Genomic DNA, 23,679 nt, shown 5'->3' on the forward strand with positions numbered 1-23,679 from the left:
GGCTTTGCAGAACTAAATACACAGAATCACAGGATTGATCTGTATATTAAAAATGGCAAAAACTTCATGTGTGTCAGCCTAGGTGTTGTCTGGGGCTTGAGAAGGGCAGGTCCAAGTTAGGCAAAGGGCTACTGCTGCTCTGAAGTCTTCCTGGAGAAATTCTGCTTCATCTCTGCATAGCAAGGCTATATTGTACTTTGCTTAGTTAGTTAAAATTAATGCTATGAAGAAATCTGCTTTTTGAGTTAAGAAATAGATGCTTTTGTTATTGAAATTTAAATCAGTATTCTTATAGTGTTCAACTTGAGAATCAGCTGAAGTTTTAACTTTAAATTGTAATTCTTATTTCACTCTATTACAGATTTCTATTAAACTCTAAGATTGCACTGTAGAAATTGTCAAGGGCAATTGGAGATGAGTAAGCAGTTGATTGGGGCTCTCAGAAACAGGGAAAATCTGGGGTGCAGTTTAAGAACATATGCAGTTTAAGAAGCATATGCTGCACAGGTACTTGGAGTGTTTCCTTTTTGGTAAAATAAAGCAAAACAAAACAAAAAAGGAATTAAAATAAGATGGCCAACAAATAGCTAGTTGTCTATTTACAAGAATCCCAACAATACTTACATCTTGGATACGAAGGCTTTTAGTCAAATGAGTAGTTTTGCTAAGGGACCTTTATGTGTTTTGGATGCACATGTGTGCAAAGTCTTGCACTAGGATCACTGATGATCTGAGAAGTAAACCGCTAAACTGACTTCCTTTTCCTCCCGTTTTGTAGCTGTGTATGATCGGATGCGAGCAGACCAGAAAAAATTTGGTAAGGCAGCATGGGCAGCAGCAGTGGAACGTATGGAGAAGCTGCAGTATGCTGTTTCTAAGGAGACCTTGCAGCTGATGCGTGCCAAAGAAATCTGTTTGGAGCAGAAGAAACATGCACTGAAAGAGGAGGTAATTTTTCATTCCAATAAATAGAAAAAATGCAGAAGAATATAAACCACAATAGAGAAGGATTCAGGGCTGATGCACTTTGAAATAGAAAAGGCATGTCATTATCTTTCTAAAATAAAAACCTACATTTTTATTCCCTCTTCCCCCCTTCCATGTAGGAAATGGAGTAGCATGACATTTTTGTGCTACTTCTGTATGTTTTCCTTTCACCTTTTCCTACTTACTAATAAAACCCAAGGGCATTTTAACATCTTCTAGAGATACTTTTTTTGCATATTAACAGCTGTTGCATTTTTATTGTTAATTTTTACAACTATGCACTGAAACAAATATAATGGGAAGAAGGAGTGGGAACATAAATCTGCAGCTATGTCACCTCTACACTTGAACTCTGAGGCCTGAATATTTTTTTAGAGTGATTTTGACATTCAAGATAGAAAGTATCTGAACATGAATACACGCAAGCACTTGCCTCCTCTATTGCAGTCCCTTTTTCTGCTTACTATAACCACTAATGCAGTGTCCTGGAGAGATAGGTGCTAGCAAGAGTTTTCACAAGGAAGGAGACAGCATATGTTAAACTGTGTTTGAATATCTGGCAGAAAAAAAAAAGTACACGCTTGTTGGGTTTCATGACATCTACTCTGAAGCAAAAATATTTCTCTGCCTCTTCTAAAATTCTTTATCTTTTGAATGTCATATTCTAAGAATTTATTAGTAATTTATGTTTTATCCATATAGATACTTTGTTTTTAGAATGCTTTTCAAATGCTTGTCAGTCAGCAGAATTTCAGTGAAAGAGTGGCTCTTTTATGAAAAGATAATAGCTCAAGACTTCAACACTGTACATTTGTTAAGCTGATAGAACTGTGTGCTTTAAATGGAGCTTTTGTAGAAGTAAGTGGTTTTGCTTGTGCAGATTTCATAGAGTATATTAATCAAGCACTTTTTCTTTCTTGAAAGTGTTCAACACATTTTCTAGGTACCATGATAAGCAAATTATCTGCCTCTTTCCAACCCGAATGATAATAAAATGTATTTTATTGTGTTGATTACTTTAAATAGCCCTTTATGAATAAATTCCATTTGCAGAAGCTGCATCTTTTGATTTTGATTTTAATATACAATTTTCCAAGGTCTGTGTAAAAAATTCTTAGTTTAGCTGGAGAAGATAGAGATTAGCATAAAAACTGCCAAGTTGATAAGGCCTATGTAAAACTGCAGGTAGGAGCAATCTGTGTTGGAAGGGGAATTGTAGAATAAGATTGAAGGAAAGTTTGTTAGCGAGTTCTTCAAGAATCAGTCTCTGAATTGACCTTCATGTTTAATACTGATGTTGTCACAATAAAGGTAGAATCTGTTGAGGCAAAGCTGGGAGGCTCCTTTATTATAAATAATTGAAATGTCGTAGCATGCTGCAAGAACTGCATAATCCTAAAGACTAACACTCTAGAAACAGAATAAAATTACAAATTGCAAAGTGCAGCATTTGAAAAAATTAATTTAATTAAGAAAAGTTATTTTTTTTAAATCTATGGCATTACATAGGGATTCATCAATTAGCAATAATAAAGAAGTGCAAGTATCTGGAGATCCTGCTTGAAAACAGAGTGATCATGTATATGTATATGCCGTACCATACAGTAGTAGCCAGAGATACTGAGTTAACTCTAAATTTGCCTGTGTTGATAATGGAAATAACAGTTAAAGTCCAGTAGCACTGGCCAAAATCATTAACAATTTCTGAGAATTTTTCTAACCAGTAATAGTCGTGATTCTCCTGGCAGCACTGGATTTTATCTTAAATAGATCTTCCTGCTGCCCCTTTTCCCTGACTTGTTTAAAGAGAAGTCCTCTGCATGCTCATCTTTTACTTTGTTGGATAAAGCAAGCCAAGGTAGGCCCCGTATTCACCTGACTGTCCTGCTGACCCTTCTCTGTAGTTGCTCCACTTCCCACTTGTTTCTTCACTAGAGGTAACCAAAATTACACGCATTATTCGAGAAGAAAAGCCAGTGCCATGTACAATACTAGCAATATCTCTGCTATTTACCTCTTGGATTAAAAACTAAGGAGACACCATGTAGAAATCATGTCGCCTTCAGCTCTAGGTAGGTCTACTGAGACACACGACTGCCTGTTCCTCTTCCTTGCACTGCAAAAATGTTGTTAGGGAATTTTATAAATTAGGAAGATCTACTTGGAATTACCTGTAGCTTTTGGGAAGAGGAGCTGGTTGGCTGCCCTTTGACTTTTTTTTTTTTCTTTTTTCTTTTTTTTTTCCTTTTGAACCTTCATGGATGTTATTTACTGGGTAAAATCCCATAAAACTGTAGAAGTTGGCAGTTGAAATTTAAGGGAGTCCTCTTTTTACTATTTCTCTTATTTTTTACCACTGTAAGAAATTATGTTAAAAAATAAAACAAATACGAATATGTGCTTTTTTTTCTCATATATGACTTGTTTAAATACTACTGCAGTTGCAAGTTTAAAAACTGCTTTAAAAATGCTGAGTGAGTGATAGTGTCTTAAGTTTTCTTAAAAGACCAATTTTAAGATCTTGAGATTGTATTTACCACTGATGAACCTCCATACACAGGAGAATATTGAGCATTATTATTTTCCTGATTTGTACCTCTTAAATTCCATCTGTTGTTGTTGTGAGTTGTGTTTGAAGGGAATGAAATCTTTCCTTTTGAGGTAGACCAGAATCTATTTTTGTGGTCGGGTTGCCAAGTCTTGTTCTCATGACAGTAAACAGAAACATGAAATCACAGTGAGAGCACTTTTGCAATTCTCTGAACTATGTAAAATAGTTGGGACAAATGGAAGTGAATGGCTGGACATTTAAATTCCAACAAGGCCCTTCTTGCAGGCATAGGCTTCAGTAACTCATGTTTTTTGTTGGTTTGCTTTTTTCACCTTTAAAGGTGGGAAGTACTAAAGATTCAACTTTAGGTTTTATTTTAAACAGTAAATATTCTGCAGCATTTTCATAGAGAAAATTATTTTTCATCAAAGTACTTCATTACTTTTTTTTTTTTTTTGGTAGGGAGTACAAAATTCTAAGGGTACACTACTGTAATATGCTTCTTTCCTGTATATTGAGCATGTTCAAAGATTTACTTGCTTCCACTGACTTCAAGGACTTAAGCACATTCTGGAATTCATGACTGTCATTTAACTTTTGCCTGCGTTGAGGCTTCAGCAAAAATAAGAATTTTATTAATAATTCTATTCACAGGGCATGGTCAGATGTCTCTAGCAAACTGACTTTTTTTCCTATAGGAAATGAATAGTGATATTGGTAGAGATGTAATATAATAGCTTTCAGAAAAGTGTGTTTTACTTCTCCTGTATCTTTTCTAAACTGTTTTTGGACAGTTGCTTGGAAAGGCTAACTAGCAAACTGATTTTCAAATTTCAAATAATTTGAATTTGAGGAAGTGAAATAATAGCTTGATTTTTGTAGGTGCTGCATTCTGGGAAATATAATGTTTTTATGTAAGTGTGCTTGAATTGTTATTTTTAAAAAGAGTTTAGGAATGTTTTTGCCTTTTTCACTTCCAATGCTTGAGTTGGCAAACTAAAATTGGCAGTAAATGCACCCTTTTTTTCTTTCCTTCAATGCTACATAAAATGTTTGTATAATATTATCCATTTCAAAGGATTTTTTTTTTTACTTTTTGATTGAGGTAAAAAGAATATTTTAAGTGGTTATTGCCTTTTTTTTTTTTTTTTTAAGGAAAAATCTAAATTTTAAGCACCTAAAGTAAAACGTGAATACATTCGGTAGATAAAACTTCTGGTAGTAGGGGGGTTCTATTAATAAGAAAGTATGAGAAAATTACTCATAACCTGCTCTGGTCTTAATAGCAAAATACCAGATATTCGCTTCTTTTGAAATTGCACAGTTGGAACCTAATTTACTTTTATATTGTTTTTACTGGCTAATGACTAGGTAATTGTTTTTAAAGAGCAGGAAGGAGGTCAAATTCCAGTATTTAAAAAGGCTTTTCTGTTCGGACGACTTTGTGAATCATTGAGGTTCAGTTCCCATTTTCTCAGAGAAAGATGATGATCTAACTCAGCAGAGGTTAGAAAATCAAAACCAAATTCCTTCTCAGGGCAAACTGTTAAGCCCCTTTGTTATTTATTTATTTATTTTCCTATAGAGAGGAAGATAAAAGCTGGGTATTCCTTTAAAGAGATTAAAGTGATGAAAGACTTTCCTTAATAGGAAAGGTTTTGGTTAAAAAATAATAGAAAAACGACCTGTCAGAGGAGCCACTATTACTGTTAAATATGTACGAGCACCGTTGGTTCAATAGGTTGTCTACTCATCATGTTCTGCAGCTCCTCAGAGAGTAGCAGCGATGAGTTAAAGTGAATGCTTGGACTGAGTCCGTGTTACGGGAGGTGCATTAAAACATGACTTTTCGTTTTATCCCAGCAACAGCAGATGACTTAAAAGACTGGATTATACATAATAGAAAATGTCATAGTAGCTATTAATATGAGTAATAGGATTTTTTTATTGTGAACTGCAAGTGAGTCAGGCTGTAGAAGACAGCGGATGAGAATGACCCCAAATGAGCTAATGGCAGTGAAGACCAGTCAAGAGGAGTGACGAGTGTTGATGCTGAATATTGGCACAAGGGAATTGGCTTGGGGCAAACTGATTGTAAATACCCTTGGAAATACCGAAGAAAACTTCTGGCAATGAGAAGTGAGGATTTGGAGCAGCCTTCCAATAGGAATAACAAATACTTCATTTTCCGGAAGCTTTAAAGTTTTAGTTTGTTTTTTACAAAACCAGCGCAACAATAACAATGTAGAAACTATTTTAACAATGCATTTTGTGAAATCAGTTAATTTTAGTTGGATGTTCTGAAAGTGTTCTGTGATGGTGGAGAGCTGGATTGTGTGCCGCTTGCCTCTCTGTGCCATAGTTCCCTGTTTTCCTATCAACCTTGTCTCGAGGTCTCTTGTAGGTGTGTTTATACCTTGTCAGAGACTTTCTGTGTTAATTTCTTTATCTTTGGCAGGTTTGTAGGTGCCATAGAACTATGTTTTGCCATAAGAATGGCATAACCATTAAGAAAATGCCATAATAATAATAATGCCATAACCAATAAGAAAATTAACTTGCTGTTGAAATTCTCTGCTTAATGTGACTGAGGTAACAAAGCCCTTAAACACTGTTATGTAACTTAATACTAGAGAGATTAAATTATTTGCTTGAGTTAATGCAGGAAGTTGAGGCATGGCAGGAAGTTGAACTCAGATCTCGTAACTTCTAGTTCTTTGTCCAACTGCAAAATGCAACTGCAAACAATGCTGAAACCTTCCCCATACTCCTGAAGCTAGAGATTTAACACATATATAATAACTCTCAAAAAGATTTAATACAAATTGTTTGAATCAGAGGTCACCTTCTTTTTTTTTCTTTCTTTTTCCATTCTTTCTTTAGCTTGAGAGGCTATTTTATCGTAGCAGAAAGAATTTCCCATTGCCTTTTCACTCAAGGTGAACCTGGAGTTGTTGTACCCCTAAAACAGAGCAGTCATCTGGCAACATGCGTCCCGTTTGCCTGCGAGGCTGCTACATGGTGGTGGTTGGGCAGCTCCTCTCCCCGGCAGGCAGACACGGGTGAATCTGAGAGAAATATTGAGCTACTGTAACTGGAGTAGCTGATGCTTTTGAAGATGCCCAGTTTGCATCTCTATGCAGTCTGTATGCAACATCTGTGGACTTAAATTTGGGATCATCTTGTTTAAGGAGAAAATGTGTGCTTGCTTTCTCAGCCGACAAAGCACAAGTTCTTGGTTGTAGTAGAAGGTTGCATGGCATTGTATTAATTCGCTGAAAAAAAGATATTTTTGCTATATTACATCTTTTGCAAAAAAAGAGGAAATCCTTTAAAAATGCCAAATACTACGATTCCATGCTTGGCAAATTAATACTGTCCCTCTTTTATGGAGGAAAAAAAGGAAGTATGGGAGGGAAATATTTAAGAGAGTTGGTTCTTTTATCCTCCTGGAAACTAGTCTCTTAATCGCTACAAGCGTGTGCCATCCATATGTCACTTGCTGTCTTGGTCACAACTAGTAACTTAGTAAGGATGCAGAACAGTAAACTGGCATAAAAATATGTCTTTGTGTCCCCATAGATGGACACACATAAATTATGTAACATACATTTATTGATCCTTTTGGGATAACATACATAAAATGCATTCAGTAAATATGTCATGAAGTAAAAGCTTTGGCTTTAAAAACAGTTTTAATTTTAGTACTCCAGATGCTGTTAGCAAAAAAAAAAAAAAAAAGTTTTAGACTTTCTGGATTGAAAATGATACTAATTTAATTTTATTTACTCAGAGGATCAAGTACTGCAGTAAAAAGTTCATGAGATTATTTCATAGTGTACTTACTGTATGACTTGACAGTTGCAAAGAGTGGCCCAATGCCATAGATTCTACTACTATCACCTCTATATATGTATGTACTCTTATATAACAAGTATTAGAGATGTATGAACCTACATGACTGATCAAAAACTGTTTTCTGTCCTTGTGTGTATTTTTCCGTGTTATTTTTAGTGTCCTGTCTAAAGAACACTATCTGGCTAAAGTCATACCTGAGTTGTGATTTTGTTCTTCTGATATCCTAGAACTGTGTGTTTATTTTCTCTTTACGTTTAGATGCAAAGTCTGAAAGGTGGCACAGAAGCCATAGCCCATTTGGACCAGTTAGAAGCTGATTATTATGATCTACAGCTTCAGTTATATGAAGTGCAGTTTGAGATCTTGAAATGTGAAGAACTGCTGCTGACAGCACAACTTGAAAGCATCAAAAGACTGATGTCAGGTACCTCATGTATGATGATTAGCATGTAATTGGTTTTAAAAAAAAGTCTCTTAACAGGCCTCCAGTAAAGTCTGTAGGAATGAAACAAGAAAAGTGGGGGGTTTTTTTGTTTGTTTGTTTTTACATTTGAACAGCACCTTTGGAAAAGGCGTGCTTAATTTTGATACTAAAATCCCTATAGGGTTTGTTTACGTGCTGACTGGAGGAAGAAGCTGAGAAGGAAGGGTGTACCTTGTTGAGGCAGTAATAGCAAACCTTAAGAGTCCTCAGAGATTAAGCCTGTTGTAAAACAGCAAAGATCATTTTTGAGTTGCTACTTAGGTTTTCCTCAGAAGTTTAAAAAAAAAAAAAACCCTTCCAAAAAAACCCTCCAAAACCTGTCTTAAAAGGAAAAAAAAAAATCCCCATTCAACTAATCAGCCAACCTCCTGGTGGCGATTTATTGTTCATTAAACTAGTTTTTTCTTGGCTGTTTTAAATTTATAAAGTATTTTTTTTAATTAAAGGCAGCTGTTTACTTTAGAAGTAATTACTGCTTTTAACAACTTACAGCTATACCCATAGGATAGAAAATGAAAAATGCCTTTCTTAACCGTGTGGGACTTTGTTTGCAGGAGATGAAATTATCTCTTTGGAACTTGCTCAAGGGAGGTAGGGGTAGAATAGTTGTGAAAAAAAGTCACATTTAAAAGGCTGGGTCCAAGCTATTCTGTATCTAGTCTGAGTGAAGGCATCTCTCAGAAATGTAGATCTCTTTTAATATGTTGTATCTCCTCTAGAGTCACGGAGAAGGACTGCCTTGCATTTCCTGCTGCTCTTGCATTCTAAAGCGTAGTTATAACAAGCATTTATTAGCCTGTTCATCGAACACATTTGTATGACTTGAAATATGTGCATCTTGGAGACCTGTAGAAATTGTTGGTGTTCTTTTCTCATTAACTCTGTTGGCTCTGCAGTGATTTATCAGAGAGTTTGGATTCTGTTCTGATCTGTGCAAAATCAGCAGAAGAGCAGGATGAAGTCCTAGCAGAGAAGCCCAAGAGGCACATTTGATTTGCCTGCCAACTTGCATTTGCAAGTTGTAAGTTAGGAATAGAACATTTTCTTGCAAATCAGCACATGGATCTTAAAAGTGCCGAATGATAATAAACTGCAGAGTTAGAAACTGCCGCATTAATCGAGTGCCTGCACTTAAATTCTCAAAACGTAAACTTACTAAGTTAGAATTTTAGATCTTATCCTATCCATGCAAACTATCCTTGCATCTTATAAGATGGATTCTATTTTTGGTAATTGCAGTGCTGTCAACAGAGAACATGGTAGTTGATTGCTGTTTGGTTTTGGATGGCCCTTGTTTTGTTTGGTTGTGCTTTTTTTTTTTCTTTTAAACAAATGCAAATGCAGTGGACCTTGCCTAAATGGGGAATTATTTTATCTGGTTTATTTTAAGTGTTTGAATTATTATCAGTTTAAGCACGTGCCAAATATATATTAATTTCAAAAGCTCAAACACTGTTTGAGGAAAACTTGGAATTTTTGATGGAGGACGCAATAGAATTGCCAAGTTTTCTCAGTTATTTTGGCATTTCTAAGCCCTGTTAACCATCACATTTTAGAGCTTCAATATTGCGCTGGTCTATAGCTAAGCTAGTAGGGTTTCATTTGTAAATTCTTGTATTTCTCTTCTGACTATATGTTTTCTTTAGGAAGGGATCTTTTGTTTTGTTTTTTACTCGCTGATGTCTCAAAGGAGGTTCTAATGACTTGGTTACCTAACTACGGATGAAATAGTCATTTTTATGTTGAATGTATAGAAGTAAAGACTCAAGTAGGTCTGTTTCTATTAGTTTTTACTTACGATTAATATACTCCTGTTCTTCCTTTTCTGTTAGTATAATCATGTCTTCTGCTGAGCTGAAAGTAGCAGTAGCACAGTCTGAATACTGTTCTGTGACTGTCTGAGTTGTGGTAGCAGAAGACACCTTGCATACAAGTAACATGAATGACAACTTTTAAAAATGGATAGGGCTCTGAAAAACAAACCCGCCCTTCTCTCCAAGTTTCCTAGGAGTAGGAAGAAGCCAAAGTTGGAGTTTTTTTGAAAGACAGGTGATTGAGAAGTGAGAAGGTGACAGTGGAATAACACTCTTGGTGTGTAACAGTGTGTAGCCCGGTTGGCTCACCACTGAGATGGGGAACAAGAAACCTTTGCTTCTCCTTCATCCTGGCATCCTGCAAGGATTTCTAGTTCTCATTCTTTTCCCTCTTGGCAAGAGACGAGAAGCCAGCATTAGCATTAGAGATGAGCTTGATGTTATGCTGAATGCTTCACTCGGGAGGCTGGGTATTGATAAAACCGTTAGTATTGACCTCCTTTTCGAGCATGTAATGCTTTGAAGGGTGGCCTCGAAGTTGCCCTCCCACTGCTGCCTCTGAGCAGAAGCAGTGACTGAGAGGTCAAAAACCTCTTAAAAGAGAATTTTTAGTGTTGTTGTGTGGTCTAACTTCCCCCCATGAAATAAGAGAAGGTTGTGGACGAACCTTCCCTCCCATGCCTAAAGTTCTGTGAAGAGCCTGTATGTCCTGACCTATGTAGTGAAGACCAGAATATTACTGGGAATCACAGGTAGCTAGTTAAGAAACCTGAAGACACATACACAAACATATATTCACAGTTGCTTTTGTGTTTTAATAGTTTGAACTTACCTGAATAACAAACTGTGCTTCATTAATGTAGTCCCTGGAGCCTTACCGTTGTTGCCCTTTAGCGCTGTCACTCGCCTCTTTCTCTCGAATGTCTCTAACATTCTTCTGCATTAAATATTGCCACTCAGTGGGGAAGTTTTGCTGTTGAACAAAATAAAATGTTAATCAAATACAAACTATTGATTTGACTTTTTGTTACTGACATTTTTAAAACAGAGAAGAAAGATGAAGTGGTGTATTATGACACTTTCGAAAGTATGGAAGCCATGCTTGAAAAAGAGGATATGGCAACATCTGTGCATCTGCAGAAAGAGGAGTTGCAGAAATTGCAACAAAAAATCCGCCAGCTGGAAGCAAGGCGTGGACGGATTTCAGCCAAGAAAGCCTACCTCAGAAATAAAAAGGTACTTTCAATTTCAAAATTCTATCATAATTTTACAAATTTTGTGAAACTTGTGAGGATTGCTATTCGGATACAGCTTCTAAGTCTCTCAGAGTTTTCATGGATTATACTTATTCAGTAAAAGTTGTTTTACACTGCTAAACAAATACAATGGTATGTTTTTATCAAACTGACTTATTTAGAATTCAGTATATTACTTTAGCTTTATTGAAATTTTTAATGAGTTAGAACTGCGGGAGCAGAACAGGAAAGGAAATCAAAAGTTACTAGTTTCTATTAATGAGAATACTTTCTTGTGGAGATGGTAGCATATTTTTATAGAGAGCAAATATATATTTTTTTTAATTTGAAGACAATCTTCAAGAATATTGTCTTACTAATGAGTCAGTTATTTTCATTCTCTCATCTCTTAACTTAGGTATTGTGCCATTGATTCCCTGTTTTTCTACATTTGTCAAACATTAAATCCAATATATGTTCTTCATTTGTAAAACTAGGTTGTGTTTTAAAGTACTTTGTGCTATTTACTTAGTGCAAAAAATTCTTGCATAATGGCTAATGTTTTGAAATTTTATATCAAGTGTAGGTAAATATGTTCATTCCTTTTTCTAGAATGACTTATTGTTCCCAGCAGTTTGCAATTACATCAGTATGCATTATTAACGAGGAGGGAAGCTTAAAAAATATAATAGATCAAAATTTTTAAGATGGCAGCGTAATCTCTTTTAGAAAATATGTTTTTCACCTGGTGCCATACAGTAAAAGTCCATGCAGAATTCTCTTTTAAGACTACCTTCTGAATTTGGAGCAGGGCCTGGTATGATTGTCTATTCCGAATCCTATGGGAGATCACACTTCTGTAAATACTGTAAATAGTTTCAACAGACTCGGGGTAAAGATATCTCCTCCCATTCATAACTAATACCTCTGCATCTAAATCTCAAGCCTAGCAGAGGAGATAAAGCACTTACTAGAAGCTGGATGTTGCTCCATACTCACTTATGGGGGAGTAAGTAGAAGTACCAGTCACTGAATGCCCTAGTTAGATGCTTAGCTTTCAGCTACCAAAGGAAATACAGAACAGAAAAATTGCAGGGGGAAATCAAAGGTTTGATTTGTGCAAAAAGGATAAGCATAATCAGTTGTTCTGTGACCTTTTACAGTACTTGCTAGAGAGAAAAGAACATAGCCAGTTCTGTGAATATTTATGTTAAACAGGTATTTACTGTAGCTGCTACTACGATTTACCTGGAAAATCAAGAGTCTTGTGTCTTTCCTTCAAAAATAAGCATTATATCTTGAATTACTATTGCAATGGTATGGCAAATCATGTTGTTAATGCACCTTACTTACCGCGGCTGTTGTGCTTAGTTGCACTTCAGAAGCCTGTAAAAAGATGAAGTTCTTGTTCAGAAGAGTTTGTGGTAACTCGCACATGCAGAGCGCTGGTGTCGACGGGTGCGCGGGAAGGTGGATGGCGAGAAGGAGTGAGGCTGGGGGGTGGTGGCCATGAGGAGGAGGAACGGGCTGTTGAGGGTGGATTTGGGAAGCGCGAAGGCCCTGTGGCAAAGCTCCTTCCTGAAAGTATGTCTGTCCCCTGCGGTGAAGGAACGCGTGCTGGTGGGCTGAGAGCCCGAGAGCCTGCTCAGGGCCTTGCAGGTTGGGTTCTGGGCTGTGCCTCATTTAGCAGGCTTAAAATATACCTTAAGAAAGCATTTTGGTGTTGGTTAGTGGGGTTTAGGTGCCCCCTTTACATGCTCTTTCCTTCTGCTTTTTAGAAATTCTCTGCCCTTTTTTTCCACCTGATGCTTTTTATTTTTTAATTCTGTTGTCAAATCATTTTAACAAACTTTTTTTTTAATTATAAGTTTTGGATTAAGCTCTTTTGCTAGAGCGCTTGTTCTGTTGTGATTTTGAGCTACGGAGCCGGCGCTGCTGAGTCGGTGCTTTCACTGAGGTGGATGCCCCATGTTTTGCCATGCCGTGGGGAGCACGGACTTTTCTCTCCTCCTGATTCCTCACCCTGAGCCCCGTTTGCGTTTGTGGAGTGATCGTTTCCTGATCCTCCTGTGTGTCGGTGCAGGCGAGCTAGTTATTCAAGAACCAGATTTCAGCAGCCATCTCATTATCGTGCCGCGTTTCGGGAAGGCCTGTGCAGGGCCTCGCGCACAGACGGCATCTCTTGCGGTCACGGTTCCCCCTCTGCTGGCCACAAACAGCCAAACAGCTGGAGAGCCCAGAAGGAGGCGAAGTGAGGTCGCAGAAGGTGTCTGGGGAAATGTCTGGGCGAAGAGAGGTCGCAGAAGGTGTCTGGGGAAATGTCTGGGCGAAGAGAGGTCACAGAAGGTGTCTGGGGAAATGTATTTGAAGTTGGGTTAGCGCGTACACAGGAAAACTCTTCCTCCTCGTAAGCGGCTGGGAAAGTGGCTGGCTGGGGGAGTCGTGTGAGGTACGTTCCTAGCATGTGCGAGAGCTCTGCACCAGGGCAGAAGGGTCGATCATCCCCCTTTCTGTTTTTCTTTCAATCCTTTGCATTTTGCCAGTGTGAGATTGTTGAATTATGGTCAGCTGGTTGTCCACCTTCATCCTCCAGATCATTCTCTTTCGTGCTGAAGTGTTCCTCTTCCCCTGCTATTTGCAGTTGCTCTCGCCCGCAATTAGAGCCCTGTGCTTATCCCTAGGAAAGTGCAGCCTTTTTTTAGACCCTTTCTGTAATTACTGCAGATGATTCAGAACTCTAATCTCGTGCTGCAATGTGGCTTCAGCCCCTGCCTAGGTTTTTTGCTTCATTTCAAATCATAGAAACCTAATTACATTTATGTAGGTCATTTCTTTCTTAGTATAAAGTCAATATGAAATACGTTTTTGTCCAGCTTATGCTCTTTTTTTAGAGTAAAGTTGTAGCCTCTCGGCTCTTCTGGCCCTGCTGCAGTATGAGGCAGGGGGCTGGTGCCCCCAGTGCTGCACGTGCCCCTGTTTGGACCCAATTTGCTTGCCCAGGCTGCCCAGCTTCCCAGCCCGCAGCTCTGCCCTGTGCCCTGTCGAAGGTCTAGCTCTTGTCTGCTCCTGCGGGTGTCTTTTCTTTGCAGCTGATGCTTGGTGCTGTTCGGGTTTCCTGTGCAGTCTGCCTGAAGCTTGGGTGTCGCGGCTGCTCTGGTCAGCTATTGTAACTCGTCCCGTTGCCTTCTGAGTTTGATCCTGTTCGCAGGCAAGGCAGCAAATGCTTGCTTTTGAACCTGACACCTCAAATGTGGATTTTGTGTAATAAGGGAAGCTGTTTGTGCGTGCATAAAATTCTAACAGTTTCATCTATGTTTGTACTTGCAGGCTGGTGGTACATGCAAAAGATGAACTGACAGTTGTAAATGGGAGGCTGCCTAAACAGCCTTCTGTTTCACAAAAACAGAAATATATAGTGTATTTGACTTTCCTTGGGTTACTATTATTCACATTTACTAATATACGGAGCTGCATGTGGATTTTATGATCCCCCAACTATCTGACAAATCATCAGGTCTTGCCACTTCCCTACTGCTGCTCAAGAGCTGCTGCTTGTATGTATTGTTTTGGCAGTTAAAAGTAGTAAAAGTTTGGATTTTGTCTTGATTTTACGTTTCATGGTGTTATTTCTAAGGTAGACTAATGAGGTTGAACAGCTTTTTTGGTTGTTTTTTTTTTATATATATATATTTAATTTCTGTTTTCCCAAATCTTAGTGTGTTTTGCTAAATGCTGCATTTCATATTGCAAATTGATATTTGAAATACAGTATGCTTTGTAGATAACATGTTGTGTCTCCACAGGAGATCTGTATCGCAAAGCATAATGAAAAGGTCCAGCAGCGTCACCAGGGCGAGGAGCAGTACAGATTGCACCATGCTGTGCACCTGGTAAGTCTGTTCGCCCTGCTAGTTAGGTTAGCCTTGGCTAATTGCCTCTATTCCTCATTATACTTCCATTAGCACTTTTCAGTGATGGCCGTTTAAACAGATGAAGTGTGTCCCTGACCTTTGGACCATGGACTTCTGTACCGTGTTGTGCTGGTGAGAGGATGTATGTAGCTCTGTTAGGATGACACTGAACCTAAGCAAATAAAACAGTTCATTAATAGCAGGTTTGCAGTCTAAGTCATTACTGTGAGGCACTTGCAGAGCTTGTTAACATTTGCACGTAAATGATTCTGGACACCTCTGAGTTCATTATGGATATGGTGAAATGAGTAAAGAAACCTTATGAAATTACTTTTGCATGGTGGTTAAGATTGTTCATTATTTTTCTTTCACTGGCTTTTTAGAAAAACAAAAAATATTGTATTATGTAAAATATGTAGTTTCAAAAATGTACTCCATTTTTCTCTGAGCAGTCTCATCATGGAAAGTAAGCTACATAGTCCAGCTGTTGTTGTGTATAATCAGTCTTATCTTAAAGGATATTCAAGTTCTGGGTGAGGTCCTGGGAGCTCATAGGGTATCAATATTTAATAATGACTACTTTGTCAGAGATGCACTGAAATCCAAGTCTTTTTAATTAACGCTTCAGTTAGATTAGTGAAGTGATTCTGTTTCATTCTTAGACATTTTCAACATTGATATGTTTGTCCAGAGAGTCAACTGCATTATTTATGCTATGAAAAGGCTGCTACTGAAAGACAATGTAAACTGGCTCCTCTTGCAGGAACTTGGAACAATAAAGCAAAGGACTTTGCTGTATAGACTGTAGTTCATTTATCACTTTTGGAATAAGAGTTGCCAGTGCTGGCAACTTTTTCTTACTTCTCAGGCACTACGATTTTTTTTTTTTTTAAATTACTTATTCCATGAACTTGGCAGCTTGCATTATACTAAAAACCCTTATGTCATTTTAAGTTTTTTCATTAATAACTTGACTGAAATTTTCTACTATTATTTTAAATAGGCTTTCAGCCACTTGCATTCATGAAAAAAAAAACAAACAAATCCAAAGAATTGCAAATTCACTGTTTTTGTATTTAAAAAAAAAAAGAACATCAAGATCAAGCCTTTGTTTCAGGAAAGGTTCAACCTGATTGCCTGTGAAACACTCAGGTGTGCTGGTAGGAGCACTAGCCTTTCTTCTTGCTGTGATCTTTTCTTTATGCTTCCTTTGTAACTTTTTTAACCCCCCCCTTTTTTTGTTTATTTTTCACTTTTTTGTCCTGGCCTCTTTTTGTTTTCATATCCTCTTTTCAGCCGTGTGCTCCTCTTTCACTCCCTAAAGCCTCTATACTTACCCCCTTTGAAAGCAGAGAAATTGGACCTTTATAAGGATACCAGGCAAGTCACTGGCCTATGAATGTGGTAGGCAAAGGCTGCTTTTATGTTGGCCAGGTGAGAATGTATGTGCACTAAGGTGATCAGAGCTGGCAGTGGTAAAGATCAGCCTTTAATAGTAACACTTAATGCCATGGGCTTTTTAAGAATTGATGCTGCTCTTTTTGCTTAGAAAGTTTTTTTTACAGTCATCTGGATAACTTCTGAACTCACAAATCCACAAATCTTTCAGTAACTAGTGTCCACCTGCAGTAAATCTGACTGAAGAGCAGTGTTTCCCCTCAGAGATGAGGTAACTTTGCTTACATTTTGTGAAAACGTATGACTAGTTAAAGGAGGTGGATCCAGATGAGTGTTTTCACTGAAGTAGGATCCCCAGACAAGGAAACCAAGTAACTGGTTTGGCTGGGAGGAAGAGCTTCAAACCTTTATTCAGACAAGATTACAGAAAATCAGGCTGCATTGAATAATGATTTGTTCATTAAATACAAAATTTTAGTTTACTATTACAATGTATCTGTAATAATTTTCTTCAAAAAATTTGGTAAATATTAGATTCGGAGTTTTGTGACACTTTGTCCTGTGGCTTCTTGCACTACAAAAACACTAAGACTACTTGTTTTTAATGGGTAGCCTTGTGATTATTATTCTTTCGTTCCTGGCGTGAGAGAAAATGAGCTCTGGTTTGCTCTCTGGCTTATTTGTATCATGTTAGTTTATACTACTTTTCAGAATAATATTCTACCATGTCTTTTGTAGCTTATCATCTCTTAAGGTAAAAGGTTCCAGTACTTTTCAGTCTTTATTGAATTTCGTGTTTCTTTAAGGGTATAAAATATATAATGCATAATAGCTGTTTCCTTTTAAGGAGAAGGGCAAAGCTTCAAAGTTCAGAAATAAGTCTGTTAGAGAAGAGATTGTTAGGCAGTTCCTAACAATTAGAAGAGTTATTTTATTATTACCTTTTTTCATTTTAAAATGTAGTATTGGAAGTAGAGTTTGTTTTCCATTGCTTACATGTTTCCCATATATTTTTTCAGAAGAGAGATCAACTACAAGATGAAGAGGAAAGAAAGAGTTCCTGGGTTAGCCAAGAGCGACAGAAAACACTGGACAGACTTCGCACATTTAAACAGGTAAAGGTTCTTCTTTCTTCCATTGTCTTTTGAAGAAGAAATCTTCACTGCATTCCAGGAGCATAAAAAGTAGTTGAGTGAATAACTGTTCTGTAGAAAATTTACCAAAGAATATGACACTGGTTGCAGTGAAGTTCTCTGTCCATGGCTTCCCAGTGTTGCCATAAGTTTCTGTTTCCTACCATATATATGCACAGTGACCAGGCATTTTGCACTCTTTCCTAGCAGAAGGATGATCCAAAAGATATTTCACACAAAGAGCATTATCATTTGGCATAACCCGCCTCACTCCCACTGATTTTCAGACCTGCACACCAGATAAAGAATAGAACATGGTGAGAAGGAAGGGGAGGTTGTATGGGAGTATGAGGTTTTATTACTGGGAAGTTGTACTGCTCAGCAAAACACCATTTACACTCTTATTCTTTGTAAGACTTTCGAATTACACAACCTTTGTAAATTAAAGCAAGGTTACTTATTACAACAGCACTGTTAATGAATTTACTGTATATATGTGTGTGTGTGTATATATATATATAAAATGATATAAACATATATGATATAAACATATTCACATATGTTTATATTGATATGAATTCTGTTGCTTTGGGCTTGCCACAGTGTTTAAGATTTCTTAAGACCTGACTTTGAGAAACAGTTTTTACTTTTGCATAAGAATGGCTAGGGGTGAAACTCTAATGTGAAAAGACAGACTGCAAATTTAGGAACTGAATTAACAATACTCTGGAAATTCTCAAAATGTTTGATATTTTCAAGACGTACCTTATTAAGTAGCAAGATTCATATTAAAAATCAGCCAGATCTCTGTTGTGGCTTAACTAAGAAAAAAAATTAAGAAAATGACTTATTTTGATGTAAAAACAAGGATATTCTTGCTTTTTTTAACCTTTGGAACAAAATGAAAGAAAATATTTGAGAGATTTGCTCATCAGAAGGGCAAAGCCTAATGACAGTTATTTAATTATCAAAAATAATGTGTTGCATGTACTTATCTAATTGTAAAAAAAAATGCTTCACTTCAGCGGTACCCTGGGCAAGTAATACTTAAATCAACCAGACTACGCCTGGCTCATGCAAGAAGAAAATGTGCAGGCAGCTCAATACCCACTATAGATCAGCCTCAGTCTTTGCCAGCGACCGTCCAAACCCAAAAGAAGAACGAGGAGGTGGAATTGGAAAACACAGTCCAGCCTTTGCAAGCGCAGGAGCCCCGAAGCTTGGAACAACTTGCAGGTGTTTTGTTACCTCCCCATGGCATTACCTCCGAACTGCCCCATGCTGGGACTCCTCCTCACGCCGGCAGTGAGCTCCAAGCAGAGACTGTGACTGTAGTACCCCTTCCTCCTCCTCTGCCTCCGCCACCTCCACCGCCACTCCCACCGCTGCCTTCCAAGGAAGATGGCAGTAAATCCCCGGAGAAGGCGGAGAGCCTTGGGAAGCCGCGGAGCGAGGAGAAGGGCGTGCAGCACACTCCCGGCGGCCCCGCCGCCCACCTGCTTGACAGCAGCCAGCTGGTCAGTGCCAAGAAGAAGCTCAAGAAGACGGGTGATCTGGAGGGTTTGCAGAGGAGGAGAGGTAATGCTCCTTTTGTTACAGTGTGTTTAGCTGAAATGCACCGATTCCCCTTTTGAATTGTTATCTAGAAAAGTGTATGCTCTGACTAGTCATGCAAAAAAGCAAGTTAGAGTTGGAAGATCAAAAACGTGCTGCAGAATCGAGGTGAGTGCATAGAGCACAAGGCTGAATTGGGAGATCTGTTACAAACTCCATATGTGATTCTGTACTGATTACTTTTAACCATCTGTTATCCTTTATCACATATATAAAATGGCTGGAGGAAATATAGCAAATATGAAATGAAATTATATCCTTCCTCTGGATAGGATTGTCAGTACCTCCAGCTGCACTCTATCCATTGCTCTGTTTTTCCGTAAGTTTGGAATAATGTTCCAAACCTCTTTAGAAGTCTCTCTTCTTTGACAAATGAATGTATTAAGACCTTTCTTCTCCCCTTCAAACATACAATCCTTTTCTTCTTCAATTTCAAGGTTTTTTTATCTTGTCTATTCCTGTAAGTACCCTTAGTCAGATGGACAAAGTCCACTCACAAATGCAAAGTGTTTTTAAAAAAGTATTGTACAACAGACATAGAAGAACTGGAGATGGATACTGATCTATTGATTTGATACGTTGCATTTTGTGTGTGCTGTCCTGTGCTATGTGGTGTGCAGTGTTGCACCGTGAGTATTACGCCACATTCTCTGACATAGAGATCTTCCAGCTCTTCAAAGAGCTAAACCTTGATTTTATTTCTGCACAAACCTAGTTTCAGGTTGGTGAGAAAGATAGTGATAAAATAACTGTTACTTTTCTGCTTTCAATAATTATGAGGGATTTGTTTGTATAATCCACTTTTCACTTGGTAATGAGGAAGATAAGTGTGGAGGCTAAAACCAAAATACGACTACAGAATCCTGAAATTGAAAATACTGGTTTCCTTTATACTTACCAAACTATTAAATTAATTGCACGTAGCTACTTTTATTTCTACAGGAAAAATAACTGAAGACCGTGACTGAATAAATTTAGTAAAAATAATACTGAAAGTCTTTTGATTTACTGCAGTGAGTTCCCCGATGGATGAAGTATTGGCTTCCCTGAAGCGTGGTAGCTTTCACTTGAGAAAAGTTGAACAGAGAAGTCTCCCTCCTTTTCCTGATGAAGACGATAGCAATAACATCTTGGCACAGATCAGGAAAGGCGTGAAACTGAAGAAAGTGCAGAAAGATGTTTTGAGAGAATCTTTTACAATTCTGCCTGATACTGACCCTCTGACAAGGAGCATCCATGAAGCATTGCGACGAATTAAAGAAGCATCACCGGAATCAGAGGATGAAGAGGAGAGTTTGCCTTGCACAGACTGGGAAAATTAACCTGTAATTAACCTAAGTTTTTTTTTTTAAAAAAAAATATTTCTTCAACACTTTTTGTATAACAATAGCTGCTAAGCCTCAGGTTGTGCGTTCTAGAAAACTTAGTATGAATGCAACTAAACTATCCCTGACCTCCAAACTGATAAAAAGTGCAAATATGAACTTAGTATCACTGACTTTTTGGAAGAGTTTAAGATTTGTAGTAAGAAGGAAAACTTCTAAGCACTATCTTAGCCTTTTTCTTTGTCTGAGCACTTTTGCTGAATATTAACAGATCTGCTCCTGCGAAAAGCTCTATTTAGTAAATTGAAGGAACTATTTGCAGCTTAAAAAAAAAACTTTAAAAAGCTTTTAGGTGACCATGCAGCACAATCACTCTTGAACACACCCTGTACTTCAGGTATTTTCTAACTGCTTCTGGCACTGTAAAAGACATAGTGTGTTTAAACACTTCAGTCTGAATAGTCCCAAATTGAGGCTGACTATATTCGACCACTGTACACACTGAAATCTCCTTGGTTATCATCCTTTGTGGCTGGCTCTTTGTTTTCAAATCTGCCAACGCTTTGACTTCATTGAATTTTGGGAATATAAACAGTAAATTTGCAAATACAACTTCTACTTCTGCTGTTCATGCAAATCCCACCAGCTTACACTATATTGAACTTCAGTGCCTGAAAGTAGAGATACTCGACTTGAGCAGATTAAGTTAATGAGTTCAGAACAAACCAAAAATTGGCAAGGGATTAGTTTTCATAATTAAAGCAGCACTAGTAGCACAAAGAGACTAAATTGCAATGCATACACCCTTCCTCTGTGGTAGTTCTTTCCTGCTACTGGCACCTGGATGAAATTAATTGTAAATAAAGAGTTCCAGTAAACTTTTCTGCAAATACCTAAATTTTGGAGAAAAAAGAGATGTATGACAATCTGTTAAGAATTTAAAAAGCTGTTTTTAGAAATCATAGAATGTTTAGAAAGAATGGAAAATGAACATAAACATTGCAAAGTACCTAGCACTAGGAAGAAGATAAAATGTTTCTGAATGTTTGCAGGGAGGCAGTTCTACCCTGGTTGGTTATTAGTGGAGCTGGGGAGTTACCGTGTAGAGTGTACAGCAGTTGGATGTACCCCATCATCTCTGGTGCTTTGTGTGGATTTTAACATCCCATGTTTCAACCTGTCCATTGGTATGCTATTTCAAAACAGCATTCTAATTTTTTTAAAAAGGAAAATAAATGGTGTGTTGAAGTAGCTGTTGATCATCCTAATACTTTAATGCTGTTTAATTACAGCATGCTGCTGCTGCTGCAGCAAATGTACTGCTAGTTTGGAAAATCCAGGAGTAGAATAGTATTTAACTCTTGCTGAAACTCCCAGTGGATCTAAAAATGCAAGAATATATCCAGGAGTGGTATGAATTCATTTAATCTAATTGGTGGGCCTCTGAACATTTTCCAGTGGCAGTACATTCTCGTTTAGAAATCTTATGTATTCACTGCTGGATAATACCCCTGCATGCGGGTTTGGCCTTTTGCAGGCCCTTAGGAGGAAGTGCAGGCTGAAAGGGGCTGCTGTGAGGTGCCTCCAGGGCCCCAGTAGCTGCCTGGTTTTCAGGACATTTCTGTGTCGAACGTCAAGTGTTCTGCCAGGCCTCAGCTTGGGCCTTTTCCCCCTGTCCTGCTGGTGCGGAGGTGCGAGTGGGCTCCCTGCAGGACTTCCACACAGCTGAGACTTGCTTTCTCTCACCAGCTTCATATGTTGTTAGGGAAATATGGGTCATTTAGGTTATTTATTCTTAGGTTATTTAACAGATAGTGCAGATGATTAAAAAAACATTTGGATGACAAGTCAGAAAGTAAAGGCTTGCCCATGAATGCAAGTGCATGAAATAATCTGATTTTTAGAAACAGACTGAAACACAGTCCTAGTGAAATTCAGCTAAATAAATACTTTTCACATAAGTGTGTGCGCTTGCTTAAGCATACAAAGTGATTACCCAGAATTCATTACAAAAGAATAAAAATCTATTAAGTTTGTTGTAGAAATGTTGTTGTGGTTTTTTTTTTTTTTTAAACTTTAAGGTTAGCAGTTTAATATCACACTTTATTAAGAAGATTGTGCTGATTTTTAAATCATATGCTCTTCTGACAAAGAAACACTTCTATAGAGATTTTTAGAAAACTGAAAAGTTATACAAAAGTGTATGGGCATGTACATTACATAGTTTAATATATATGTTTAATATTTATACATCCTTCCTGGCTAAATATAGAGCAGTTATTTGCCTTGAGAATTAAAGTTAAATCTGGTTTTTGATGTATGTTTATCAATGCAGAAAGGGTCTTCAAGTACGTGCAGCAGTGGGAAAGGAGAGTATTAGTAGTGCAGGAATGAAGTGAAGTCTTCAGTTACTGAGATGTGAAGACAGAATAATGGTAACTGCTCCAGGCAATCTAGTTATCCCCTTTGTTACCTGTTTTAGGGAGAAATTAACTCACAAAGCTACATGACTGCCTTTTTGAGGCAGTGGAGCAGTTTGTTCCTTCAGTCACAGGTCTAGTCCTCGGATGAGGTGTGGGAGGCCTCAAGCTCCAGCCCAGGGCTCTGCTCCGCTCTGCACTGCATGCCCGGGGTTGCCTGGTGCCTGGAAGGAGGGGGTTTGCTCTGCTGTTTAGCTTTTCAGCAGTTCCTTCTGTTTTGTTCTGTTTTCTTAAACAGGTGATTCACAGCCACTGAAGTGAGAAAAGCAACCCCAATGGAAGATTACTTTCCCTCTTCATTTCTGAAAATTCAGACCCAACAGTTTTGACCATCAGTTCCACAGTAGGCTTTCTTTGGCAAAGAAATAGACTTTCTTTGGCAAATGATTCAGTATGTGGTGGTGGGGGGAAAACAGCCTGAAATATGGATTTTCAGGTCACTTTTTTCTTTAGTTTCTTCAAAAACTCCTGGGTTGGACAGCAAGCTAAGTTGTTTAGATGTGCATTTTTTTTTATAAACAAGAGTGGAAGATGTTTGGGATGCTCACCCAGTTCTTAAGCACTTTTAATATTTGTGTGAATAATGAACGTATGGCCAGTTAAGCGAGAAGGGCTTTTGGAATGGGGAGAAAACTTGTTGTGAGAGTAACTTCAGTTAAAACATCAAAACAGCTGTCACGCCTCCCCTTCACTGCACTGAATACACTATCTGCTTGAAAACTGACTGAATAGCTCCTTGCAGCAAAGCTTGCTATGCAGCAGTGCAATATTGCAGAAAAGAGCAAAACTGCTCATTTACCAGGATAGTTGCACTACAGTAACTGAAATTCAGTATTGTGCAACTACAATGTTTTTTCTTCTTAGTGTGAAGAAGCATATGTCAGTATGA

The 23,679-nt window shown here is 37.9% G+C and overlaps 1 protein-coding gene across 2 annotated transcripts in view; it reads left to right on the top strand.

Moving 5' to 3' along the window:
* JMY (junction mediating and regulatory protein, p53 cofactor) overlaps positions 1–23,436 on the top strand; it is a 48,691-nt gene extending 25,255 nt beyond the window's left edge. Inside the window, exons 4-11 of one of the 2 annotated variants that reach the window (XM_088519616.1) lie at positions 779–948; positions 7,655–7,820; positions 10,743–10,930; positions 14,733–14,819; positions 17,258–17,353; positions 18,397–18,949; positions 20,000–20,310; positions 23,029–23,436. In XM_088519616.1, coding sequence (XP_088375742.1) covers positions 779–948; positions 7,655–7,820; positions 10,743–10,930; positions 14,733–14,819; positions 17,258–17,353; positions 18,397–18,949; positions 20,000–20,307 — 1,568 coding nt within the window. In that variant the 3' untranslated portion in view covers positions 20,308–20,310; positions 23,029–23,436. Of the gene's footprint in view, positions 1–778; positions 949–7,654; positions 7,821–10,742; positions 10,931–14,732; positions 14,820–17,257; positions 17,354–18,396; positions 18,950–19,999; positions 20,331–23,028 lie in introns of those variants that run through there. The other variant, XM_088519615.1, reaches the window with a different exon arrangement.
* The last annotated feature ends 243 nt before the right edge of the window (positions 23,437–23,679 follow it).

This window comes from Tinamus guttatus, unplaced genomic scaffold (assembly GCF_059628265.1).
Source record: "Tinamus guttatus ecotype Peru unplaced genomic scaffold, ASM5962826v1 Tinamus_guttatus_pri_ptg000064l, whole genome shotgun sequence".
Taxonomy (NCBI): Eukaryota; Metazoa; Chordata; class Aves; order Tinamiformes; family Tinamidae; genus Tinamus; species Tinamus guttatus.